General features: G+C 37.6%; 1 protein-coding gene across 3 annotated transcripts in view; it reads right to left on the reverse strand.

Annotated features, from left to right (window-relative positions):
* The window catches only part of naaladl2 (N-acetylated alpha-linked acidic dipeptidase like 2), a 421,085-nt gene that overhangs the window by 193,580 nt on the left and 200,796 nt on the right, over positions 1 to 26,709 (reverse strand). For all 3 annotated transcript variants that reach the window (XR_004340546.1, XM_032572669.1, XM_032572668.1), the window contains 2 exons: positions 10,665 to 10,932; positions 1,572 to 1,691 (listed from right to left, as the gene is read on the reverse strand). Coding sequence is in view for 2 of the 3 variants with exons in the window: in XM_032572669.1 (XP_032428560.1) it covers positions 1,572 to 1,691; positions 10,665 to 10,932 (388 nt within the window). In the remaining variant the exon portion in view is untranslated. The remainder of the gene's footprint in view (positions 1 to 1,571; positions 1,692 to 10,664; positions 10,933 to 26,709) is intronic.

Here is a 26,709-nt window from a genome sequence, read left to right on the forward strand (position 1 = left end):
TGTGCAGTGGTTTCTTCATTTTTTCCAGAGCTGTATGTTATGTTTGAATTACACATATGATATTCCTAGTGATAAAAAGTGTGTGGATCACTGGCAGCTACTTCTAAACTATATAGAGTTTAAAGGATGACAATGAGAACATGTTAGAGCACTCACTGTCTTTTAGTGACTCTTGATTTGGACTAAAAAGCTGACATGCTGTTGAACAGTCTCGCATCAGCAAACATAATTTCATTCCAAAAGACAGAAACAATGAAAAAAATAAAATTCAGAGCTAAAAGCCATTTAACATTCGATTCACAGAACAAAATATGCTGATTTAGGACTGAGTGGATATACATTAACTCTGGATGTAATAGAACCAAACAGGGTTTAACCATGAAGATAAAAGGAAGCATCTTGCTTTTGTCAAGTGTGACTCTTGCTGGCTGTGTAACGTTGGGCCTGCAGTCACCGTCACACACTCATTAGTGAGAGTTCAAGGCTCATCAATCACTTTTTTCTCCACTTGTATGTAAAGGGCAATCATTTCTCTCAGCTGCTGACTCGCAGCACCATTAGAAGGAACACATGATCAACTCTGTCACAAACTAGGTGAAGATGAGCAAATGGGTCAACAGCTTCTTACTGGATCATTACAGGTTCCAGAGGTTCCAGTATGGTGTGATGTGTTCAACTGTGTACATTCAGAGAATGTGCAGTCACCTCCACTGTCTCACTTCCTCTTTTCCCAGTAGCTTTATATAAAAGATGAATAATTTTCTGCAGAAGCCGAACTGTTTCATGAGGCAGAAAGTATTTTTTTATTTTTATTTTTTTTTATTTTAGATTTTATTAATGAGTCCCAGTGTTTTAAAAAGCTATATGAAAGGATTAAGATAATTCAGCTGACTGCAACCAATTCTTATTTTCACTGCGATAAACATTTAAATTATTAATTAGTGGAAATTTCTGTCACCAAATATTCTCTTAGAGTTTGCATGCAGGTTTGTATAATCAAATTACCTTTTGACTGAACGAAACATGCAGCTAAATTTATGAGCAATTAAAATGCAAGTAAACGTTTATGTTTTAATTAACTGGGTGGGAATTCGTATTTTCCCTGTCATATTCTAATTGATGGCAAAACTGCTTTAAGCAGAGTTTGGAACAAATCCAAGCAGAAATAGGCCTAATCAATCAAAGCACTACTAATGTTAGTACGCTAAAGGAATCCAGCAAAGGAGCAGGCTGAGGATTTTTATAGAAAATATTGTATAAAAAAATGAGGTGCATGGCAAATTAGCTCGTGTTGAGTAGAAGATTCCTTTTGTAACAGGCTGCAGTTAGCATGCTACATTTAGAGCCTTAAGATAAATCATCAATCTCTTTATTAGACGGAAAACGTGTCTGAGTTATAACTAAGTTATTTCTGAAGGTCAAAATATGTTTCTCCTCAGTGTGGGTAAATCTGTTCCTTCTTGTTGCTGGATTTCCTGCATTGAGGTGTCAAGTATCTGAACAGTCTACCTTAAGTGATTAATGTGAAGCGCTTATCAGCACAATCCTGCTGTACTTTGATTTGTTCTTACCTTATATAATAAGGGTGCTTGACCAAGCTTGACCACAGCAATCTGGTTAGTGAGGTTCAGGGAGTCTTTGGCTCTTCTCAAGTCTTCCACACTGGCATACTGGACATCCACCACCTCTCCCTGGAGAGAAACAGAGCAGCTTCTTAGAGAAAATATATTTTCAAAAGGAATCTAACAATATTTGAGGTTAATATGATACAGAGATGACAGAGACGTTAGCAGACAATACACATACACTGAAATTCTAATTTGAGCTGTTTCCTTCAGGGCAAAGGTTTTGCCATCATTTATTCTCAAGAAACATGACAACATTTTTACTGATGTATATTTTTTAACTCATTGTTAATGCCATGTTTGTACATATGTTTTACGTAAATGCCAGCTGACAATGCTGCAAACTAGTTCACCAATGAGGACAAATAAATAGATCTGTCTGTCTAGATGATTAGATTTTTAATTAATAATCTCTAACATAATAGAATTAAAAACCAAAAACATAAAGATGCTGCACAATGTGCCACTCTACCATTTGCTATCAAATGTCATAATATAGTTCACATCAAAATAACAACATACTATTCTTTAACTAGCAATTTACAACAAGGTCTTGGAGGTGTTCAGAAAGGAAAAAGACTTTCATTCTTGTTGGTAGACCTGCCCACAAGAATGAAATTCTAAGAATTAAAATAAATAAATATATAAATACAAATAAAATAGTCAATAATTTGGTAATAAAGAGGTTCTTCTATTTTTTAAAATATTAAAAAAATAGAAGTGCCTTAATGTGCCTGTCTGTGTGCAGCGCTGCAAATCATTATATGTACTGATGAGTTTTATGGTCCTGATGGGGATGCATGGCCACAAGAGTCAACAAAATGCTAAAACACAACATCCAACATCACAATGAAAATTTTGTTAAACTTGCTAGCATAACTTCCATTTTTGCATAACCACCATTAGGGGTTTTGGAAGGCTCAGACCGACCTATACTGGACCAACACCATGACCTGTTCAAAGTCACGTACTTCCACCCTATCTCCTCACTTTTTGATGTTTAAACTGAACTTCAACAACTCACCTAAATACCTTGGGCTCATGGCATATGATTGGCTGATTTGCTATTCCTCATATCAAACAGGTGTGCCTAATAAAGTGGCCGCTTGGTGTTTGTAGATCTGTTGAAGCTTCAAGAGAAATTATTTTATTTGTATTCATCCAGTCTTTATTCAAAAAGGTGTTGGAAGCAAGCCAGTGTTGTTTGCTGCCATGAGTGAATCTGTTTGTGTGAATCTTTGAGTGTTTTCATCCTTCTCATCCCGGTGACCTAGAAGTTGTTGGGGAAAGTCAAAGTGTTACTTTTTGGGGTCTCTCGCTCTCATTCATCCCTCTCCTACTTGCCGCACCCTCACTTTAACACTCCCTCACCGCATCACCTGGCTCTGATTCATTTTTCATGTGGCCTGGGGGCGAGTGTAACACAACGCTGCAGCGAGAAGAAAGCGTGCAAGTGGTAAAGAGGGACACTGCCAATGAGTCAAAGAGAAAGAGGGAGCGAGGAAGAGAGAGAGAAAGTGAGAGAGAGCACATCGCTTTGAATCAGGGGAGTTCAGGAGAAGAGAGCGGGAGAGATTTATCACTGCTGCCTGCATTTGCATCATAAAAGTCTTTCCATTTAACTTGCAGGCTGGGAAACAGTACAAGGCACAGTGAAATGTAATACTGAATAATCTCTCCGCTCACTGAGATGGTTCTGCTTGAACTGGATCCCTCTCTCCTTATTCCCGGCTTGCATTCTTCTGTTTCATCTTAGCAAGGTAGTTAAATTAACGACGAAGGTGACAGCTCTGGCTAAAGGAGTTAGCATCATTACACACAAATATTTCATTTTCCCACTATGCGTGTCCTTCGCACTAGATTTAGAAATGAGGGCAAACAAAAGAATATGTTGATGAATGGTGCCCAATTATTTAAACTGGTCTCATCCCATAATTTATTACTACTTCCTTTCTAAGCCATGGTCACATTCAAGCATAAAAAAATTTAAAAAATAAAAATTACAGAGAAAAACTGCAACTCACATTGAAATTCACATCAATGTATTTAGTTGAATTATGTGAGATAGACCAGCCTAACGTAAAGCATCAGTTCATTTCTTTCCCTTTTTTCAGCCATGCCAAAGCACTGGTTTCTTTTGGATATAGACAAGTCAGATATTTTGACAAATTATAAACACAGAGATGATGATGTGACAATGTCATGTGTTTTGTGAACTTGTCCATATTTCCCAACTTAAAATAGGATAGAAATAACCTTTACTGTCCCTTATGGGGAAACTTCATTGGATGTAGAGAAACTACACCAAAAAGTGTCTTCACTGACCTTTTTGACCTTCATCTCATATATTATCCAACAGATATGAATAAAATAACATGGAAACCTGATTTTGAAATGCGACATCTTGGTACCCAACTTGAACCTCCACCATGGTACTTCACCTGTACTTGAATAGCACCTTATCAAATCTAGAGGACCCCAAAGCACTTCACATTCAATTCACCCACCAACACACCCATTCACACACTGATGGTACCAAGCTACTGGATAGTACCCACCGCTGCCATAGGGCAGTCTGACAGAGGAGAGGCTGCCAGGCCATCGTTGGGCCCTCTGACCACCACCAGCAGGCAAGGTTGGTCGAGTGTATTGCCCAAAGATACAATGACTGAGACATACAAAATGAGATTTCAAACTGGCAACCCATCAATTACAGGGTAACACCCACCACCATAGTCTATCATCTAAAACACTCTTGATGAAACAATCGACAAAGCTTCTAGAATTAAGGCCTGCAGCCGACTTCATGTCCAATTGAATCAAAATGTGATTGACGGCAACATGTTAGTCTGTATAAAGGTGACTGGTTGCTAACATCCCATTTTTGTCATAATAGACACTGTATGACTGCAGGTCAAATCAAAGATCAATAAGTGAAGGTAGTTATGCTTGATTCTATGAGTAAATTAAATAGGTAGCTCTAAGGCAGCATGAAAACATGGACTGTACTAACTGCTGTATTAACATTTAAGCACCTTTTTATGCTGCTGTTTTTTTCTAAGCAATTTCCTGAAGACAAATTTTTTATAAGCTCACATTATTTGAGTCATTACTGACCAAGTGAGTGCAAAATGTGTTGAAGATATTTTTCTCTCATATCCAACGAGACTTTGTGCCCCTCATCATTCTTCCTCTAGGTGTGATGACCTTACAGAGCTGATGGACGACTCGGAGAATTTTCTTCCCTGTTGTCTTTGCCTTAGTGTTGGCTGACAAGATACAAGTAACTTTCAAAATGTCTTTGATAACACATTGAGTTTCCACATTGAGTTTCATTATAACACTGTTTGTTTAGTGGAGGTTTGCACTGCTTCCAGAAGTGGGGGTGGAGCCGGCATCATGTCAACTGGTTCTGTAAAAAATGTTATCTAACAGACTCTGGAGGTAAGGCATCGTTAGGTCATTTGATCAACTAAAACATTTGGAATTGCATAGACAGGCTATTGCCAGCTTTTCAAAACATAGTTGGATTTAGTTCTTTCTACAAACTTGATTTACCATTTCAAGCAAAGAAAAACGCCCATTGGTGAAAAGTTCGGAGAATATGTAGCACTAGAAATTTGATTTAAAGAAAAAGACAGAAGTAAGTAACATAAATGTGTCATGGAACAGCTGCATGTCTCTTATTGTGAGAATAAGAGACATACATATGAATGAGCATCCTTTTGAAGGTGAACCTTTAACAGACATACTGACATCGCAGACGGTAGGTGTGATTAGTAAACGGTGAGATGGAACAGATCTCTTGTGTCCCAATGCAACACTGTTGACATTTATGTTTCTCTCCAGACTTGTCTTCTGTTACTAAACTCTTGTCTCCACAAAAACTAGTTATTGTTGAGGAGAAGAAGATCTTCAAACTACGTCTAGCAGTGATCTATATTTCAACACCACCAACGGCATCAGAAGGATCATATAGAGAAAACAGGTTTTCTGTCTACACAGTGAATCGGGTGGTGGCTGAAAAGGCTACCCCATTTTCTTCCTCTGATCCAGGCGGCAGGAGGCCAAGTATAGCTTCTCGTAAAGGGCAGCACTTCATACATTATATCTCGACAGTTAATAGAGTTCTCAAACTCCCAAATACACCTAATTTTCAGGCTGTTCCACTGAAGATGTCAGCAAATGCCCCAGGGCACCTCACCCAGAGTTTGGGGTGCAGTTCTGTTTTTTACCTCTGCTAAGGTTAATGAGGAGTAAAACAGTCTGACGTCTGCCTGTCCTCACCTGTATAACTGACTCACTTAACCTGGCAGCGCTACTGTCTTTGTGATTGGACACGTTCTGCCTTCCAAGCCTGTTATTGTGGGACCATCTCAATCTGTGCATTCTTTTAGCCAGTAAAATATGTTTTCTACCTTCTCTTTCTAAAATGCTTGACGATATGGTTTATCAACACACTTTTACACATTAATAAATGCAGACATGCTTCCTTTCCTTTCTAACATTTAGACATGTGTCCCCATGGCTAGGGCTGTAGCAATACACTAATCTCCCGATACAAAACAATACCTGATATACTGCTCACAATATGATTCAATACATTTTTAAGATCTTTTGAAAGATTTTAGAGGTACAGAGAGATTTTAGTGACATTTTGTGGCTGTTCAATAGACTTGGATTGAATTAATTGAACTGATGTTGTAATACGGGTGTAATAAATGTCTTTGTTATACATTTGTTATACAGTCGCTTTGTTTAAAAGTTAATTGTGTGGCTTTGTGCATTTGGTTATGCAGAAAAGGAACCTTTTTTGTCTTATTCACTTATACTGTATTAGATAATGTAATTTATCTATTTCATTATTTAATTAATTATAACTGGTTGTTTGATTACATGTCATTTTTCAATGTACATGTGCAACTTGGTAAAAAAATGTCACATGTGATAGCTGTCATTTAATTCATGTAGATTTGACATAAAACTCAAAGTAGGATTTAACGCATCGATACCCGCGGATGAAAAATCAATACTTTCTGAAGAAAAAAAAATATCGATAAATATTGTTGAATCGATCAAATTACACAGTCTTACCCATGACACAAGGGGACACATGGATGGTTGGATTGTTGTTACAAAGTAATCCTGTAATGTTTTATAAACAAAACATTATAGGATTGTAAACAACAACATAGGAGTGTAATTATAAATTCTAAGTATAATGCTATTTTAAAAAAAATAACTCCTTCGAGCAACTGGATGTCTCATCCGTTTACTGTTCATGGATACCTATCAGTGCAGGGATAAAGAGAGGCTGGTGTCAATCTCCAGGGAGCGAGAGGCAGGGAGCAAACCAGCAGTCCATCACAGGCCAACATGGACAAACAACCGTTTCATTCAATTAGATGTCATCAGTAACATGGATGTTATTTAAACTGTCTGGAGAGAAAATGAAAACTACATGTTAGACGAAACAGAATTTTGATAATGACCCTTTTTACAGGAGATACATAGATATGGGCGTTTTACAACACATTCAAAGATTGCATATGGAGAAAAAAGGACACACGATTTTGTAAATTTTTCAGTGCAGGATGAGTCACTATTTTGTAGAACCCTTTCTACCAAGAGTGAAAGATTCACCAATTCTTTGCAAAGTAGGTCAGTTTTCAAATTCTTTCACAGATTCTCAATCAAAGTTAGGTTAAAACCTTGACTGGGACATAGAGTCAGATAAATATGCTTTGATTTAAACCATTCCATTTGGGGAGCACCAATAAACGGGCTGGCCAATAAATGGTCACAATCATTACATATGCAGTAGATTGTGACATACAGTATGTTGCCAAAACACAGAGAAAGGAGAGAAGAAAAAGGGGTGAAGAGTGCAAACACACAAACGACAAGGGAGGCAATTTTCTAAGCTGTGTTGAATTAGTTAGAAGCTTTTCCCTACTGCCTTCCTTGAAAGGCTTAAAAGTGAGCATTTAAAAAGCATCCCTGAACTTTCTGACTCTGTGATGTTGAGGCACTTAATGAAGCCGTTGTCTTTACCTCATCCTCAACTCTGTTATTTGCATACACATGGATTTGTTCAGAACTGCACTATAGAATATAGATTGTAGAAAGTCTTTGCATATTACATCTGAATATATATTGTTAAACTTGGTTAAAATCTACCTGCTGCAGTGCTTCCTTTAATTATAACAAAGGTATAAATAAACTTTACAAATTTGGACAGATACATATGTGCAAATGTGCCTCATCCCCAGAGGACTACCCCTCCAAACATGGCCAACATCAGGAATCATTACTTCAGTATTCTTCACAACGACTCCAATCTATCAATCACCTATGCCATATTTAATTGTGAAAGCAACACATAGACCCTGCAAACTGCCACTTTATGCAAGGAAAGGAATGGAATGAAGATAGGAAATAATCTGGTGATGGATGACTGTGACCCTCCTTTTTTTTCGACTTCCACAAGAGGACAGCTGGATGGATCAAGCAAAGCAGAGAAAGGAGAACGGAGAGCGGGGGGAGTGAAGAGTGAGAGGAAAAACTTGGTATTCAGAGAATGGCTCCAACTTTTCATCTGCCCTCAGGCCGAGCGGGGGGGCTCAAGGGAATAACAAGCTTCTCCTTCAACCCCTTTCTCTGTTCCCGAGATACAGAGAAGTAAAATCCTCTAAAAATAGTGTGACGGCATTTCTTTGTATGTGTGTGTCTGGCGCCCAACGCAGGCAGACTACATGCATAATGACTTCCATTAACCTTCACACTTTGGAAGGATGGTGGAAAAGATTAACCACGCATCTATTATGACTCAAATGCCATCTTTTAAAAGATTTTTTTTAATGGTTTCCATATTTTGGAGTTATCTGGAGCCACTGCACTTGTAAGCTCAGTTCCTATCTTTGTTAGTACAGTATGTGTAAACTGCTCAGTGGTTCAGACCAGATGCACCTACTTGTTTGTTTTTTTTAATTGGGCTTCAGTTTGCTGTAAGTGCAGTTTATGGCTCATTTCAGTCCAGTTAATACATAAGAGTACTTAAATTTGGAATTTGCTGCATTATCCTGGATGTAAAAATTCAGATTTTTTAAACATTTTCTACATACGATGAGATATCAGCGCTGTACAAATCAACTGAAAGAAAATTCTAAATAGTTGGAAGGAAAGACAAAGGCACAGCAAAATAAACACATACAATATAGCTCACTCTTGTATCAGCTGTAGGTGTCCACATGATCCGTACCATCTTTTAGAAAACTTTTTTATAAAGAGGTTTTGGTATAATTTGACTTTGTTTCTCCCTTTATTAACCAAATTGTGAAAAACATAAATAAATAAAAATGTTCTTTTGTATGAAAATGTCCTGTAAGTACATCTGTTTACACCTAAACTGCAATTTATCTAGTTAGTTTACTTTTGTTTATTTCCCATCTGATGTTTTTTCCATGAGCTGAATGAGAGGTGAAGCTGAGTAAAAATGAATGAACTGACTTTCAAACTATTTAACCTGGTCAAAATGTTTACCAAACAGAATAGAAATGAAGCGAATTGTCACTTCACCTCCCTCTGCTCTGGATGTCACAGACACAGGACCAGAGCCTGGGAACCAGCAGGAGGAGAGTTCACTTCAAACAGGTCAGCTTTGTTTTCTAATGATCAGACTATGTAAGCATATACGAATGTGTCTGTGTTTCAGGTCTTGTAACACAGTTACAGTTAGGTTAGATGTGCAGTTTTTATGCACCATGCGCACCGTGCTTGTATTCCTGTGGGTTAGGTGCGGTTATGGTTTTGGTGCATTCCCTCCAACAATACCATGCACACATTTTGTCAGTTTCTCTTTCGTTGTCACTCTCAATGCCACTTTTGTCTCACTCTTTAGCTTGTGCTATTCTCTTCATGACGCAACAGTCCAGCCTCTCGAAACCCATTGGTAAAAAGCTGTGTATTAGCCACATCACATTGATTACAGAGTGTGAACAACAACATCATCGTGTCTGCTTGTGTCTTTCAAGCAGACTCAGTGGCTTTAAGTGAGAACTAAGTGATATTTGGAACTGGACAGAAGTAAGCCTGGGTAAATCAAATTGTAAAATGGTAAATCACCTGTACTTATACAGTGCTTCATCAAATCCAGAGAAAGCTTCACTCAATATTCAGATATTCACACGCTGATGGTGGCAAGCTACTGGGACAATCTGACAGAGATGAGGCTGCCATGCACCAGCGCCACCAGCAGGCAAGGCAGGTGAAATATGTTGCTCAAGGACATGACTATAGAGGCAGAGCAACCTACAAACTCCTACCATCGGCCCAAAAGGAAAAAGAGTTCCAGGACAAAAAGCATATTTCATAGGGCTGAAACTGACTATTAATTTGGTAATCAATTATTCTAACAATTAATCAGATAAAATATTTGCATATTTGCAGATTATTAATTTAACTACTTAAGCCTTTTTACACAATAAGATGCAAATAAGCAAAAAAACCCAAACAAACAAAAAAAACATTTTATTGCTTAAAATGCAATAATAGCATTCCTCTAGTGCTCATTTCTGGCAAAGGATGTATCTGCAAAAATCTACAAACCTATTTGAATTAAGGGAATTGAGGACAGTGAAAAGGTGTTTAATAGGAGGTTGCTGGTTTTTTCTAAAACTGACACTTGAAAAGTTCTGGGTTCACATATTTACAGACAAACAAAGAATGGTTTTATGTTGAATGCAAAAGGTACATTTTTTTGTAGTTTTGGCTGAATTGGCCATTTTTAGAGTATGTGTACTCCAGTTAGCGATTAATCGATTACTAAATTACTTGTTGCTTATTTCAACAATCAATTAACACAATTCATTTGCTTATTTATTTCAGACCAAATATGTTAGAGTAGAAACAAGCCTCATAAGTTTTTACAAAGAGGGTTAAAGGCCTCTTTAACCCTTTAACAAAAGGGTTAAAGAGGCCATCCAACCATACAGAACCCACTCATCTGCAATAGGTCAAAACCAAAGAGACAGCCGGTACCTGAACGCTGCCTACTGCAGAGTAGGCTGCGTAGGAGAACTGCTGCTTCAGCAGGTCAGTGGGCCCCCGCTGGTCACACGGGGCCCCATGGGGAAGAAAACACTGGTGGCTGGATCTGTCGGTGATGGTGTTTGGAGTGGAGCCAGGCAAGCTGAGCAGAACCGTGTGATTGTACAGCTGGACATCAGTCAGGCCAAGTCCGACCCACTGCCTGTACAGGTACCTGGCCCTGGACTCCTCACTGTCACCTGCCAGGCTGGAGAAAGACCTGGAACACAATATAAAGATCAGGAAAGCTAAAGAGTTTGGGATTATAAAGTCTGTTTTGCTTTTTATTTATTTATTTTTAAATAAATAAATATATAGTCATTTTAGACCTAAAATGACTATATAGCATTGGAAAATGTATTTTGCTCATTAACCATATATAGTAAGTGAAATAAGTACCAAGCACATAAACTTCTAATGTTCCTATTAAGATAAAGTTCCCACCATCATTCAGAGTCCAAGTAACACACACACAAAAAAATGTAAAGTAATCTCCAAATTATCTTATGTGTTATGAAGTGGAAATAACACAAGGCAAACATGAATAACATCATATTCAAAACGGATTGAAAGCCAAGGGAACAAGCTAAGATTTGTCAATATTTAGAAAGGATTCCTGCTGCTGTTATGCATAAATCATGACCAGTTGGTTTAATATTAACTGAATGACTAGAAAATGTTTTCTCTTTGTAACCAAAGTAACTGCAGAGTGGTGTGATTTTTAAAGTAAAAAAATATCTTTACAGTAAAGCTGTGCTGTTGTAAAGAATGTGAAAAGCGACGACTGAAGCTGCTTTCTGAACTTCTGATTGATCCAGTAAGCTGCATGGAGCCACGATCAGAGAGCGACGTCTCACCATCAACCAGCGACAGAAAAACATTTTCTGACGGAGAAATCAACTGAAGAATATAAAGACAATGAGCACTCAGAGAGCTTCGTAGACCTGAACGTATTAGGCACAGTTTTACCAATATTTTCGTACATTACTAATTGTAAAAAGTTCACAATAAAATAGCAAAAAATATATATATTTTATCTTTTTGTCACAAAAACATTACTTGTAAATGTTTCCTTTCACTATGCTACTTAGTCACAGTAGGAACAAAAATTAAAACCTGCTTGTAAGACTGATGGGCAGAATCCAATTCAGAATCTGTGTTGATAAGTGCAGAACATAAACTAATTGATCTTCAGTATTGCAGATAACGGTTCTATTCATCCCCAGTCTGTTTTGCCAGGGGGCTAAACTGAATTAACTTCTCGTCTTTCTTTGCTTCTCAAACACACCGAAAATCCTCACAGGATTCTGGAGTCCCCATCATTCTCATTTTCCTAATTGCACAAAAGAAATGTCAATAAAGATTGATCCAAGTCTTATTTGATTCTCCTGGTTTGTTTGGTTCTTGATGTTTACCCTTCTTATTGTTTTGACTCGCAGAGAGCTGGACTCAAAAGTTCACCAATAAAAACGTGTACAGACTTGGCTGGCTGGCACTTCAACCACAAAAACCCAGCACTCTACCAGCGGTGATTTTTGAAGTAAAATAAATCTGAGGAAAACTGCAAGTCAAGAGAACTATAAGTATGAAAACAAAAGGAACAAGTACAACCTTATTTTTCAGGAAATTGCTTATTTTGCCTTACTGAAAGAATATCAATTTCAATATCAGTTATGCTTAGAGTTGAATTGACCCTCCACACTACTTCTTTGCAAACGGAAAATTAAAACTAACCAATCTGATTCCCAGCTAATCACATTGTTTTGGGTAGGTTCCAACATTTTCTGATGGAAGGCAGTCTGATATGGGTTACGGCTGCACCATACTAGAAAATCTTGCGATGACAATCTCAGGTGTTATATATGACAGTTTTCTTCTTCTATGTTTTAATCTGTTTATCCTATTCTATTAGTATTAGCATTTTTGGAAATGTCAATTATATCTAGTGTGAGTTTTAACTGCTGTCAGACTCTATCCTACTGTCTAAACAGCAATAGCATGGAAATTACAACTTCAGAACTCAGAAGAGTTGAAATCTACTGCTATATTTATATTTGTTTATTTAAGGATCCCCATTAGTCTCTACTATAGTAGAAACTATTCTTCCTACGGTCCACATCACAAACATTACAATAAGACATTATAAAATACCTTATGAACAAAATTACAACACAAAAATTCAAATCAACCACCTCAACAATATCAACATTTTACAAACATTACAAGGACATTAAGAAATACCCTAAAACACAAAAACAAAGATCAAAAGACAAAACATCAAGAATTTCAAACATAAATTCATAAGAAATAGTAGCAATCTTTATTTTGAATATAAATTCACCCATTCTATCACTTCAATATTATTTTATTATCTATTATTGATTTTTTAAAGATACTTTGTAAATTTTGTATGATCGGCAATTATTGTAATTACGGAAGGAAACATGTTTCAGTAAGAAAATGCTTTATTCACTACTGACTGACCGCCAGGAAAGAAAAGTTTGAAGGAACTTTAGACAGTTCATGAGTTCCTGCAGTAGTTTATTAAATCTTAAGATTAAGCAGTTAGCTGAAACCACTGCAAGTACTCAGCATGACCAAAGTGAGTGATTCTTCCTCAGCGCAGACAGAACATTTGCATAGTGTTAAATAAACTAAAGTAATGGTATTTGGTCACGAATGTGAAATTTAACTGGGCAACTGAAGCTTAAGGCAGGGTATCTTTATTCATCATTGAAATGCAAAATCAAAACTCAACAGTGTGCTGTGAGAATAAACTTTATCTAAAGTATAAACTCTTTGTTCAATACATCACCTACAGACATTGTAGTCGTGTTTGCTACAGGCACCAGACCCAGGGGAAAGCTGGACGCTACTCAGTAGCACACAGCTATGGCGACCAACAAACAGATGAGGTGTTTGTTTTCCATAAAATACTTATTACAGCGAACTACATCTGCACTATCCTTGTCGAATACATTCATTAGAAAACCTACATCAAACACCATCAAGTGCTGGTAATGTTGTCAAAGCACCTGAACAACATTTAAAATGACTTCTAAACACTTCAGTGAATCTATGTACCAACTTCTGATACCTCCACTTATTCCACTTCCTTTTTAACACCAATTGCTGTTGAAATAAAAGTGCATCTAAACAAACCTTCCTTTAGGGTGCCTAACTGTTATTGTCACTGAGTGTACTTGGATGGGAAATTGGAGCTTTCCAACACTTGACATCTATTCAGAGACAAACTACAAGATGTTATGTTCCCCACAAGCCTCTATGAGAGGCCATTATCCCTCCTTCTAGTAAAAATGACTCACCCTAGGTGTGTATGAACAGGTGAGGAGCGCTTTTCAATCTGCAAAGCAGATGTTTAAATGATGTGGATGATCAGTTTAAACAGGGATTGTGAGTTTAATGTGTGGGTAAGAGAGAAACGTGTACGATATCTCTATCAGACTCAGGAGCAGACGGCCCAAACGCACCGCTGGGCATTGTGTTGTTAGAAGGCTGCAACTCAAAGCTGTCCAGCAGTCACGGTGAGCCGGGCCGTGTGCAAATGTTTCCATTCATGTGTGCAACAGTGTTTCCCAAGACGTATGTGAGACCTTCAACCGTAAGCCAAGTGGTTGGAAGGACTCCCTGTGTTTTGGGACACATGCCCAACACTGCTGACACTTCAAGTCTCAAAGGACTCTGCATGTGCACCAGTGTGTTTGTGTCCGTCAGACTGGCTCCTTCTGCAAGTAATCAACTTTGACTCTCTTTGATTAAAATGTATGCTGATGTTTTCTGTGGCTCCCACACTCTACCATTCCCTATTGTGTCCATACAACAAATATGTTAACATTTTTAAATAAATTAATTTTTGACCAATAACATACAAATATAATACAGTTAAGAGGCAAAACTTAAATACATATACTGTAAAAAATAAAAATAAATAAAAACTAATCCATAAGGCAGGGCCTTTTTTCACTGGAACCCCACTAAACCTTCCACGCTCAGCTGTGATCACCAATATTCTTCCTTATTGCTAAATGTCAATAATTAGAGAAAAAATATTTGGATATTTTATTCTATAAATTTATAAATGTCCATACATTATATTTCATTTGTATTTGGTAGAATTGTAATTTTTAAGCTGAATGAGCTGATGAAACATTTAGGGTATCCAAAGTACTACTTTTGTTGGTGTCCTCAAGCCACCCATGTGCTTCATGCTGTGGAGAAGAGCTCAGGTTTGGAAGATTCCACATTTGAACTGCACATGTAATGATTGTAATTATAGCCAAAGACTTCAATTTTAGTTTGATCAGTCTGCAGGACATCTCAGAGGTAAATTAAGCCATTTACCTCTGAGTGCATTTGCAAACTGTAATCTGGGCTTTTATGTTGCTTTTGGAATAATGGCTTCTTCTCCGCTTAGTGGTCTTTCAGCCCATGTTGGTACTCATTACACTGTGGATAATTATGCTATCTTACCAATTTTCTGACAATATCTTCCCTTGGCGTTTTACTTTGGTTCTGTGGCTGATGCACAAAATTTCTCAGAACATGCTCGTTTCCATGCTGGCTGTAGATGTCAATTCTGTTTCTATTTGCATATAGTTTGAACAGATGACAGTGATGCCTTCAGGCATCTGGATTACCCAATGAGAAAACAGCCTCTGGGAGTCCACCATTCTTTTCTTCATGTCTTTGCCATTTCTTATGATTTTTCCAATGAAGGCATTCAAGGAATCAGTATGCTTCGGGTGTTGCCTCAATATGCATTTAGAGATGTCTAACCATGTCACTGAAACATCAACTTACTAGAAGCTCACAAAAGCTTAGACTTTCCAAATGGTGTGAAATCCATCCATCCATCCAATCCATCCATCCATCCATCCATCCATCCATCCATCCATACATACATCCATATGTGATATTTATAAAGGAATGAATAACAGAAAAAAGGTGATTTTGTAAACTCAACTTCAATTTATTTTCTCCTACGACAGGCTAAATAACTCAAATCATTGCTGTTCATTTTTGACTGTGTAACTTTACAGACATCATCCCATACAGTGACTGTAATGTTGGTTTTTATTTCTCAAACCCTCAGCAGGATTAACTGGTTAGAGCTTTCATGTTGATGTTAATTCCACCTCCTCATAATTGATAAGTAATGGAAGCTATGTATAAAAATGGCTTATGCAACAAATTCATTTCATCATGTTAAAATACACACATGCACATGCATAAAGTATCATGTCAGGTCAATTTGTATTAACCAGTAAAATGATAGAAACAGGATTTCTGATATTCAGGTTCCAATGCCCAGGTTGTCCCACATGTAGCTAAAATTTCAGGACAAATGCAAGATTTAGAATCCAGGAAATAACATTGAATCTGTCGCACAAGAACTAAAATATAACAATCTTGCGGATTCCTTTAGGTAATATTAGAACCACTAGGGAAAATAGAGGATCCATTTATCAGAATTCTTAAACAGATGAATTACAGTAATTCATTACTAACATTCATTTAAAATGTAACGCCTTTACTATAATAAATTCCAGGTTTTATATTTCAGGTTAATTTCTTTTTTTCTAGCCTAGAACTAGCAAAGTCCAGGAACAATGTCGGTAGCTCGATGAAATTAAAGAATCATTGATAATGGACTTCAAAATAACATAACAGCGACAGGGGCAAAACTCAGATCGCTACACTGACATTTCCATTTCCCCTTTGGGGGATTCCAGGGCTTCCCCAGGCCATAAAAGATATATAATCCACATGCTAATCTGAAAAAAATGGCACTAAATCGGCAGCCTGATGGCATTTTAATCAGATCCCTACACTGCCAAGCCCAATTTAGTCAGTTGTTTACTTCTGAGAAAGTTACCTTAGCATCCAATCTTGTCTGCTTGAGGCACAGACTCAACTCTGGCCAAGAGTTGAGTCTGTTATGAAATTAACTTCAAGTTATTAAGTTAATTTCACAGAGAGAGAAAAGCATCTGCCTTCACCGAGAGCAGGAAGGTACTGATGTGTGAATATTATTGTGTATACAATTTGCCAGACTGACAAGGCAACTATCAAATGTTTGGACTCCTCAAACAACTCTAATACACGTGAGCAATTGAACTGAAGCACAACTACTTGATTGTTTGGGTTTTGTCATAAACTTTTAGATTTTTAATTGGATACAGTTGGGTTGCTTTTTATCTCTGAAACCAACTTGTAGTTTCCTTGGCTGTGTATTTGGAATAATGCCTGTAAATCCACACTTGTTTCATCTTCAGATTGTTGTAAATGTCCTGATAAATTTCTCCAAACGACCTTCTTTCAGATCTTCGAGGTCTGCCTCGTAGATTTGAACCATATGATGTGAGACCCTTCACACCAAAATGCTACTATCAGCTGACATTCTTTCCTCCAATGTATGAAAGTACATCTATGACAACTCATGCTGGAAATCACTGGATTTGAGCTGAAAATCCAGCCAATCAGATCAGTCAGAAGAGTTACCGCCCACAACTGACAAAGATGCCCAGTAAACAGAGAGCAATTTTCTGGCAAAGGCATACAGATAGCGGGAGGGATGGTGTTGCGCTCTCTCAATCAATATATGTGCTCATTACCCTGTGTAAGGATATTAATAAACCGCAATTCAGGACAGGACAACAAATTCCTAATTTTATCTAAACCAAATAGGGTCACCACTTTAGATTGTGCTGGACCTTTCAGTTCAGAAAAGTTAGACACAACCATCGATGCTTGTCTTTTGTTTGGGGCGGTTTGGTCTTCTTGACATTTTCCTGCAGCTAATTGAACATGGCTGCTGTGTACATTTATGCATTTATTCGGTTGAGGAAACAATACCAAAAGGCAATTGAAAAACTTCAAAATAAGGTTATTAAGATAATATGTGTTATTTCCATGCTGTGTAACCTTTCTTGTGCCTGAAGAGATGCTCTGATTGTTTTGAAGTGGTAATATGGATGCATTTGAAGTCTGCTTAGAGTCTTTACTCGATGCATGGGATGAATTGCCTCTGATGTCGCCCTCACAAGGGAAACTTATTGAAAAACGATTTGTTTAAACGTCAGCAAGCGGCACTCATGAAAGTTTATTTTGTAATGTTTCATATCTGGTGTTTTTGTCAGCTAGGCTTTAATTAATACTTTGCTCACAGTATGAATTGATGAAAAGTCTTCTCAATAATTAAACAGTTGAAACCCGGATCCCTTAATCTTGAATCTGAATGTCTTTAAAATCCAGCATCTTTTGTAATAACACAGATGTAAAAATGACAATATTACTCCACTGTAACATCCAACAGTCTCCTTGTCACCACCAGACATATGATCTCTTAAAAAAACGTCTCCTCATGCTCCTATTTTGCTTTGTGCAGCAATATTTTTATTGCATGTTTTAGACTCATTATAATGATAATAGGCAAGAGCTAGGAGCATAGGTGCAGGCAGATAAATCACATTTACCCAATGCATATTGTAGAAATAATTGACTTGGTGAGTGTGCTAATGTGCATTCCCGGGCCAAGCAGACTTAGCATACGAGACGCTGTTGCCTCTGCTGGCAGCTGCGGAGGATAATATATTCCTGTAGGACACAATCATTTTAATAGCTCATCCATTTGTTCAAGAGACAATTGATTTTCTCTGTTTCAATGCACGTTAGTCACATTTGATTTCTCTCGTCCCATTTGCATTTGTCATATTTTCAGTGTGTGCAGCTTTGAGCTCAGGCTTTATGAAAGGAAATCCTTATTCAGGTGCCACGGTTGGTGTTTAGATGGAATCCAAGTGAAGACTGAGCGCCAATAAAGACGATTTAAGACAACATTGGCATATCATTGCAGAGCAAGTCAGAGGGGAAAAATTCAGAAAGAACATCAGAGTTCATCAACTAACATCCCAACAGAAAACTTGGTGCAGTGCTGCTCATATCCTTCAATGATATTGTGTATCTTGTATTCCTATTGTGTTTAAAGCTTTAAATAACACATATGATAATGTAGAACACACAATGTGATCTCCAATTAAAGTTGGAGTTGCATGAGCTTTTCAACTGAGGAATTACTAACAGAGTTCAAACTAGATGTTTTCATGCTGTAAACATCATTGCATGCAAGGAGAAAGGAGATAACCTCCCCCCTCCTTACTGCCATTAAATTATACAAACCTCTCCAGCTTCAGGTCAGTCAGGATCACCAACATTATTTTAAAATTTTCTAATTTGAAAATATGAAAACATTCTTGGAAGATATTAATAGAAAAGTTAATCCTTTGGCGCAAATGAGTTTTCTAAGCAGACAATAATCCAAATAATAGCAGAAAGTTAGCCACAAAGTTGCATAATGACAATAAAGTGAATCACAAAGAGCTGATCTCAGACCAGTACAAAATGTGCTTTCAGAGCTGAGCAGGTGTGCAAACAAAGCAGTCTACAAATCTGACTCCATTAGATCAGTTCTGTCAGGGAGGAATGGGTCAGGATTCCAGCAAGCTATTGTGCAAAGATGGACTAAGGACACCCGACCCATTTCACACAAATCATAAAGCTTAAAATCTAAACCTACCAAACATAAAGGGAAGGTATACATCTATGTGTCATAGTGGAGGAGGCTCCATCATGAGCTGGGAGCTTTTTCCTTCAATGGAGCTTCTGGTTGTCCACTGGCATCAACCATTAGACAACCAGTGGGCGATGCGGAGATGATGTAGCAAGTGTCCGTGTCTGTGTGGAGATCCGGGCGTGTTGAACCAGGAAAGCATCTAAAAATTGCAGGATGCCGGCCCTCGAGAGCTGGAGTTCCAAACTCATGCCATAGGCTGTGCACTTGACTTATGAAGCCCCTGGACAACATAGAGATTAATCTTTGGAATCGTGGTGACAAGAGATCTTGAACACACAATTTTAGCCTAACAACCAACATGACCCTGGCTAGCAAAATCAAAGATGTTGGGTCTGCTTAATTAATAAAGTTTAACCTCGCACTTTGACTTTTATGAAATGCATTAGCATAAAGTTATAAGATTCATTAAACAGAGAGCTGACTGCAAGTAAAATCAGCCTAATGAAGTCAGATCTGAATCTACAGAAATAATTTTTCAAGGTTCACAATTTGAATAAGAACAGAGAAAAAGAAAGAAATATTTCTGTGATGAAAGACAAATATGAGCTTGATGAATTCCAAGTTTCAATTAGAACGCTGAAAAAGAAAGAGATGCAGAGGAGTATTTTATCTTAATTGATTGATGTGTTTTATTTCAGTGTTGGAAGGAAAAATATGGTACATTCATCTGAAAATAGAAATGTGCTGCTCACTGATTCAGATATGGTGAATGCCATAAAAGCCATCTTTGGCTTTTCCTTATGTCACATTATCACAAATATATTACTCATGTAGCAATACTAGTCAATTAAATAATAATATTTCACCTGGTTTTAGTCTTTGTGAGTTGAGGGAGGGTTATTTTGGTTTTCCCAGGCACATAGTGCCATCTTATAAGTAACTACATTACCCTTAGTTGTTATGAAAATGCTGCATGTACCAAATATGACTTTAAATAAATTAGACTTTGAATCAAACGCCTGCGTCAGAATAATAAACGGCATCAGATCATACGTATCTGACGCCTGGAAATTATTCTCTTTCCCCCCTCAGCATGTCATCAGAACAATGCTTCTCCATGATGCCATTTACAACCATTCTTAGGAGTTTTGCAGTTTGTATGATGGGCTCAGTAGATGTGCAGTTCCACCAGATGTTGTTAATTGATGCTGCCGCTAGTCTTTAGGGGAGTTGTGGGGGGTGAGGAGGTTCTCTTGGGGACAGAAACTCGACTGAGGACTGGAGCTTCAAAGATGAGCTTTGTTTAAATAGCCGGCCCATTTTAAGAGCAGCTGTTCAGGCACCCCGATTGGCTCGATAATTATTATTACTATTATTATAGTTTTCAATATTCCAATAAGGTTAATACAAGAAATTGTTCAAATTTCTTGATCAAGAAATTTCAGTTTTCAAACACAACAAAACATTCTGATTCATCAAAAGTTGTACTCTTTCACAACTTTTATTACTCAGTGGTATCCATTAGTATTAAAAAGTTCTGGGATAGTCTTCGTGTTGTTCCACATTGTCTAAAATCACTCATTTCTTAAGGCTGACTGGAGGCAAACTAGATAAAGATCCCACTATGTTCTCACCTGACCCAATTATAAGTTTAGTATGTAGCAAGTTTAACACCGAAAAAGCTCTGCAAACACCAACACTGATCATTCTACTTTATATACAGTATATATATATTAAGTAGTACTTCTCTCCAATAAATGGAAACAGCTGGAAATATTTTATGTTATAGTTTAACAGAATATAGTTAAAACTGAATCATCAGGGGTCAGAGGTCGATTAGTCATGCTTCCATTTACTGCTAGGGTTTAGGCATTGTTTTTCCTCCAATTTAACCAGTATAATAATCCGTCTTCATAACATAATTTTAAAACCAACTTGATGTCACTACATCTGTGGACACACAGAAGGAAACACTTTGCTCTGCAGGATAAATGTTTGGTGGTGTTTCTTGCAGGTTACTGGATGAATCCACGATGAATAAAAAAGTGAAGTTCAGGTGATCTTGAAATTCTTCTGTCAAAATAATCCTGTTAAGGCTCAGTTTTTCTGCAGCTGAACGCACTCTGAAAAGCCTTCACAGCTGACTGTCACCTCTAGCGTGAAATAGGGAGGATTAAGAGGAATGTGATCCAGCAGCAGAGTTAAAATGATACAAGCCACCAATTTAAAGTGGTGTTAAAGTATTAAGCAATAGGTTCTCTCTCTCTGTTTGTTTGTATGTTCTCTGTTTAGCTTCAATGCTTGTCTGTTAATATGTGTTTTTATAATGTGAAAGTAATTATTTTCAGCTCCAAACAACTTTATTTTTCCTGTTAAACTTTGCTTTGTAGAAAGAGCAGCTATATTATGTGCTCTTCTGTGAGTAGTCACATTGTTATGACGCTATGCTGATTTTTACATGTATAGTTGGAAAAGCCTCTCATAAACTTTATGGAATTTCCCTTATTTAAAATTCACAATTTTAAAACAATTTTGTTTTCAGAAATTGGTTGTACACACTGACATATACTGTATGTACTGTAATTTGTAGAACAAAGACAGAGCTTTACAAAAGCTCAAACTTCCTCATACCATCATGTTACAACCACAAACTTCTACTTTAAGATTTTACACCACATCATCACAAAACAGTGAAAAAGAGAAGAAAAAAAATGACGGATTTGCACATGCACACACCTTTTGCGTAATTAGTCTTTATTTTAAATGTTTGTTTTTCTTGGCAAACGCAACCCATCTTAAGCCAGATGAGCTGCAGAATGTTTGTGCACAGCAATTTTAAAATCCAATTAAGAAATTTTTGAATGTTGACTAGACCATTCTCTATTCTTGTCTGATTTCTTCCATTATCCAGCACTCTATGGAAATTCATACTTGAAAGCTATTTTATGGGTTTTGTCAAACAAAGATCACAAACTTAAATGTATTTTATTGAGATTGAATATGATAGTTTATGTTTGCTGCATTTACACAGCAAGGAAATACGACCCAAGTCTGAAATTTTTGCCCATATGCATATCCCATATCCGATGTTTTCACAGCAGTCTGAATTGTCCAATTTGGATCTTTTCACAGTCTCCCACAAATCAGATTTGTGCCACTTCCATATGCTGTTCTAAATAGGATGTTTATCCAATATCTTTCAAAGCATCTCTAGTCTGAACTGTCATGTTGAATTTAATCTGACTTTTACATCATTGATGTGAGATATGGGTCATAATTCTGCATCAGAAGCCAGAGTGGCTCATAACTCAAGTGGAAGATAGTGTGGTTGTCTCTCCAGCAGGTCAATGAACCTAAACCTACTAATAAAACTTAAATGCAACAAATACTTTTTATCTCTCTTAACGTATATTACATTTACAGCAGGAGCTGAAAAGGTAGTACCTCCACCAACAAACTAGAGTTTGATTAAAGCAGAGTAAGCAGGGCTGGTGTGAATGCACCCTGTGGCATGCCATACGTTCATGGTACCAGTGTTCAAAGTCAGTACTCAAGAGCTGAAATTAGATATGTTTCCAATGTTGTCCTGGTTTGACACATCTGACTCAATTATGTTTTCATCACCAGGTCTCTGTAGAGCAGGGGTCTCAAACTCAATTTACCCGGGGGCCACTGGAGGTAGAGTCTGGGTGAGGCTGGGTCGCATTCACACACACGGTCTCCTCAGCCGAACCTTTCTGATTGCCTATTACCATATTTGGCCGTAGCCAGGCGCTGTAACAGCCGTAATTGTGTAGTGTCTCTTTAAGATACTCTAGTATTGCTAATGATGTCAGAAGTATGCGCCACGGCTTCTCTGTAGAGAGCGTGGGAGAAACGTGCTAGACGGACATGTTAGCTCCCTAACTTTTTAGTAATGTTACGGGTTGTTTGGACGCTGCTCAATTTTCATGTCTGATAATATAGCAGCCGTTCAACCGGGCTTTGTAAGGTTGGTGAAGAGTGTATTTATTAAAGGACAACACTGTGGAATTCCCAGTACCAGTGTGGTTGTGAGTTTTTGACCGTCCTGACGAATCTGCCGCCTCCTCTCCTTCCTTAAACACAACCCAAGCGTTACAGTGCCTAACCTTAATTACGTTACGCTGATCAGCGACTTCCGGGTCTAGACTGGATGCTGAAGCACGTGAAGCGGGAGCGGCCGCGGAAATTGTACATGAACCGCATGCAAATAATGACAAATAGAAAATGCAAATAGGCCCGGCCGATGTCCCGCCCCCGAGAGCAATATACTCCACCGTGATTGGTAAGTTCGTTCAGCTCCGCACACAACACTGAAAAGTGCCAATTATATCAAACTCGCAGGCCGCACTAACATTAAACTTTCATATTAAGGTTTAATATGAAACCGCAGTTGGCCCGCGGGCCGCGAGTTTGAGACCCCTGCTGTAGAGGTTCATGACACACTGTCCGGCTCTTGCTGGCTAGAATTGAACATCCATGGTCTATGGACTTCATGTTTCTCACTGCTGTACTACTCTGTTCTGACATCCTGAAAGATGTCCTGGTGTTGGTATCTCGTCTCTTGTTTTTCTATCATTTTGTGCTTTTCTTTGGGATTATACATTTTACATAATCAGTAATTAACAAAGGGAAACATGACTGAGTGAAAGCCTATTTCTTCCCTGCATGTTATCACTCTGATATACTTTAATGTACTTTGAGGCAAGGTTTGATGTTATAGTTCTGGAGTGTGAAGGCCAGTGGGAATCGTTTGTCAGATTAGATCCAGGATGTTAGGCTCTGTGTCTGACTTATTATGGCTGTAAGTCATGTGGTGTATGACCTGAGCTGCAGCATAGTGAGTTACATTCACTGTCACAGGTCTGCATGTCGCCTCCAAAGGTGCTAAGAAAGACTACATCTATAGAGGCCAAGACCTTAAAGCTAACTTTCACAGTAAATGTAACAAATATTGGATGTCAAAACTCTTATGTTCACATAATCCAGCTGAGCTGTGTCAGACTTGTGGCTTTAGTTTATTATCACAACTGAAATCATTTAATTTCTTAAGATGACAAATCATCCTAGTGAGTTTCTAATGAGCTGTAAAAGAGACATCATACATCTTAGTTCTCTGATGCGTGTCCATTTCTGTTTAAGTGCCTAATTGATGTGTTTTTTTTCTGTTACCAGAAAGAGTTGAGGAGACATAGATTTAGGCTGTGTTAAGAAAGATTCTAACACTAAATTCCATCTACATCTCTCCCTTAGGAAAAGAGAACATGAAACGATAAATAAGTTGTGGTGACAAAACGAGTTTCCGCAGCAAGTTAAAGGATGAAGTGCAAAATTAGAACAATGCCTGACTTACTGCTTTAAACAGCGGAATGCAGACAAAGTCTGAAGAATAAATGAGCATAATTTTTATTTGGGAAGAAGTATCTTTTGAAAGCAAAAACTGGGGAAACACCAAAGCTGGGGAGGCTATTATCACAGAGCTGGAGTCGGATCTGCTGGGGGAACATGGACAGAAATTGTCACCTAAACTCAACTGAAAGCATCAAACCCTCAGGGAAACTCAGATGGAGGGTTTTAGGTTGCGTAGAAGATATGCTCAAAATTAAGACAGAATATATTTATTATCCCTAAAATGCAAGAGATGCAATATGCAAGAGCTAAGTTTATTCTATAATTACATTTTCAAATCAAACTTGAGCATGTTTTTCAATAATTCAATGAGTTTGCATCATCTACTTTTGACCGGTTTTTAATGCTGTCTTCATGAACAACAGTAAGTCTTTATATGTTATTGCATAGACAAAAAGAAAACAATTGAAAACCTAAATTATGTTAAACCATAAATATTGTTTGTTTATAACTAAGCTCCATAAAATATTGTTAAAATGACCTGTGTTTCTTTTATAAATTAATTAAACTTTTTTTTCAGTTTAATAGATTTTGACCTTTTTGTTCTTAATTTATTTTAGAAAATTATCTTCATTTCCTCTGTTCTGAGTGTCTTTTCTTCTTTATCACCAAAGTCAGTTTTACCTACCCTGTATGAGACATCAAACCAATTAGTTAATAGTTTGTACTATGTCTACAATATGGTATATTTACAAATAAAGTAAAAAATAAAAAAATAAAAAATATTTGCACCTCCATAGTGTGTGAACCTCTCTGTATTTCATAGGCGACACATTTATAGTGAGGTCTGAAATCAGTTCACACCCCAGATCTATGTCTAGATTGGAAAAAAAGATTCCCAATTGTTTGACTGACTTAGAGTGAAGATGGGTGGAGGTTGCCAAGTCATTCTACAGACGCTTCCCAACTATGACAGACAGACTTTTCTCGACAGGGAATCATGACTAAAAGCTAATGATTCCCAGCATTAAAGTCATTGGGAGTCAGAGATGAGCAGCTTTCCTGGAAAACACTGCAGAATGCGATGGGAATTAGAAGGAGTCATACATTATGATAGAATCATAATTGGGTACCCAAGATTTAAAGCTATAGTAAAGAAATCAGTATGTGGCATGGAAAGCAAAAGGTAGGTGGTGTGTGAAGTTTGGACGCTGCGTTGCTGCAGTCAAAGTTCAGCTTGGTTGAACTGTTATGCTGCGTTCACACCAAACACATTTTGAGCATCAGGCGCAAGTTTACATTAAAAATCTATGTGGACATGCATTGAGAGTGTGTCATGGTGCATTTTGCGCATATTTGAAGCACTTTACGCGTGTCAAACACGCACGTGTTGACGCAGAAAAAAAAAATTATATGGAGGATAAACTAAATGTTGCTGTTTGCTCTCGTTCTATAATTTACGACCAATCAAATTATGACTACAGAGACAGGAATACAAAGGATCTTGCTTAGGAGAGGTTCAGCGAGGAAGTTGGAATAATTTATGGGTAATTTATAACTTTTACTAGTTGAAAATATTTCACTGCATTTGAGCTATCCAAATCCATCCAACAAAAACTTTGAGTCATGTTAAATAAACATTAAAAACATTAGATAAACATATTTATTTAGTTAAAATATGCAGGAGACTGTGGAAGAGTTTGAGGTACATGTATGCCAAGGAGTCTCCTTTCAATGTCCGCTTAGTGAAATTTTGCCGTGTCTGATGTGCATCAAGAGCAAAGTGTCAAGCGTCTGACTTCAAAGTGCACACACAACGAACTTGAAGCGTTGGACGTTTTTGACACACAAAATGCGTTCAGTATAAACGCAGCATAGTGGTTATCTGTGGAATACTTTCACCACAGCCAATAGAAATGTGGCATTTGACAAAGACATTAGAAGAACATAATTTACCCAAGATTTTGTTTTCTTCCCTGTTCCTGTATTTTCTGTATCAGCAGCAGGCCTTGAGCTAGCTATTGTTTTTAGCGT

This window comes from Xiphophorus hellerii, chromosome 9, assembly GCF_003331165.1.
Source record: "Xiphophorus hellerii strain 12219 chromosome 9, Xiphophorus_hellerii-4.1, whole genome shotgun sequence".
Lineage (NCBI taxonomy): Eukaryota > Metazoa > Chordata > Actinopteri > Cyprinodontiformes > Poeciliidae > Xiphophorus > Xiphophorus hellerii.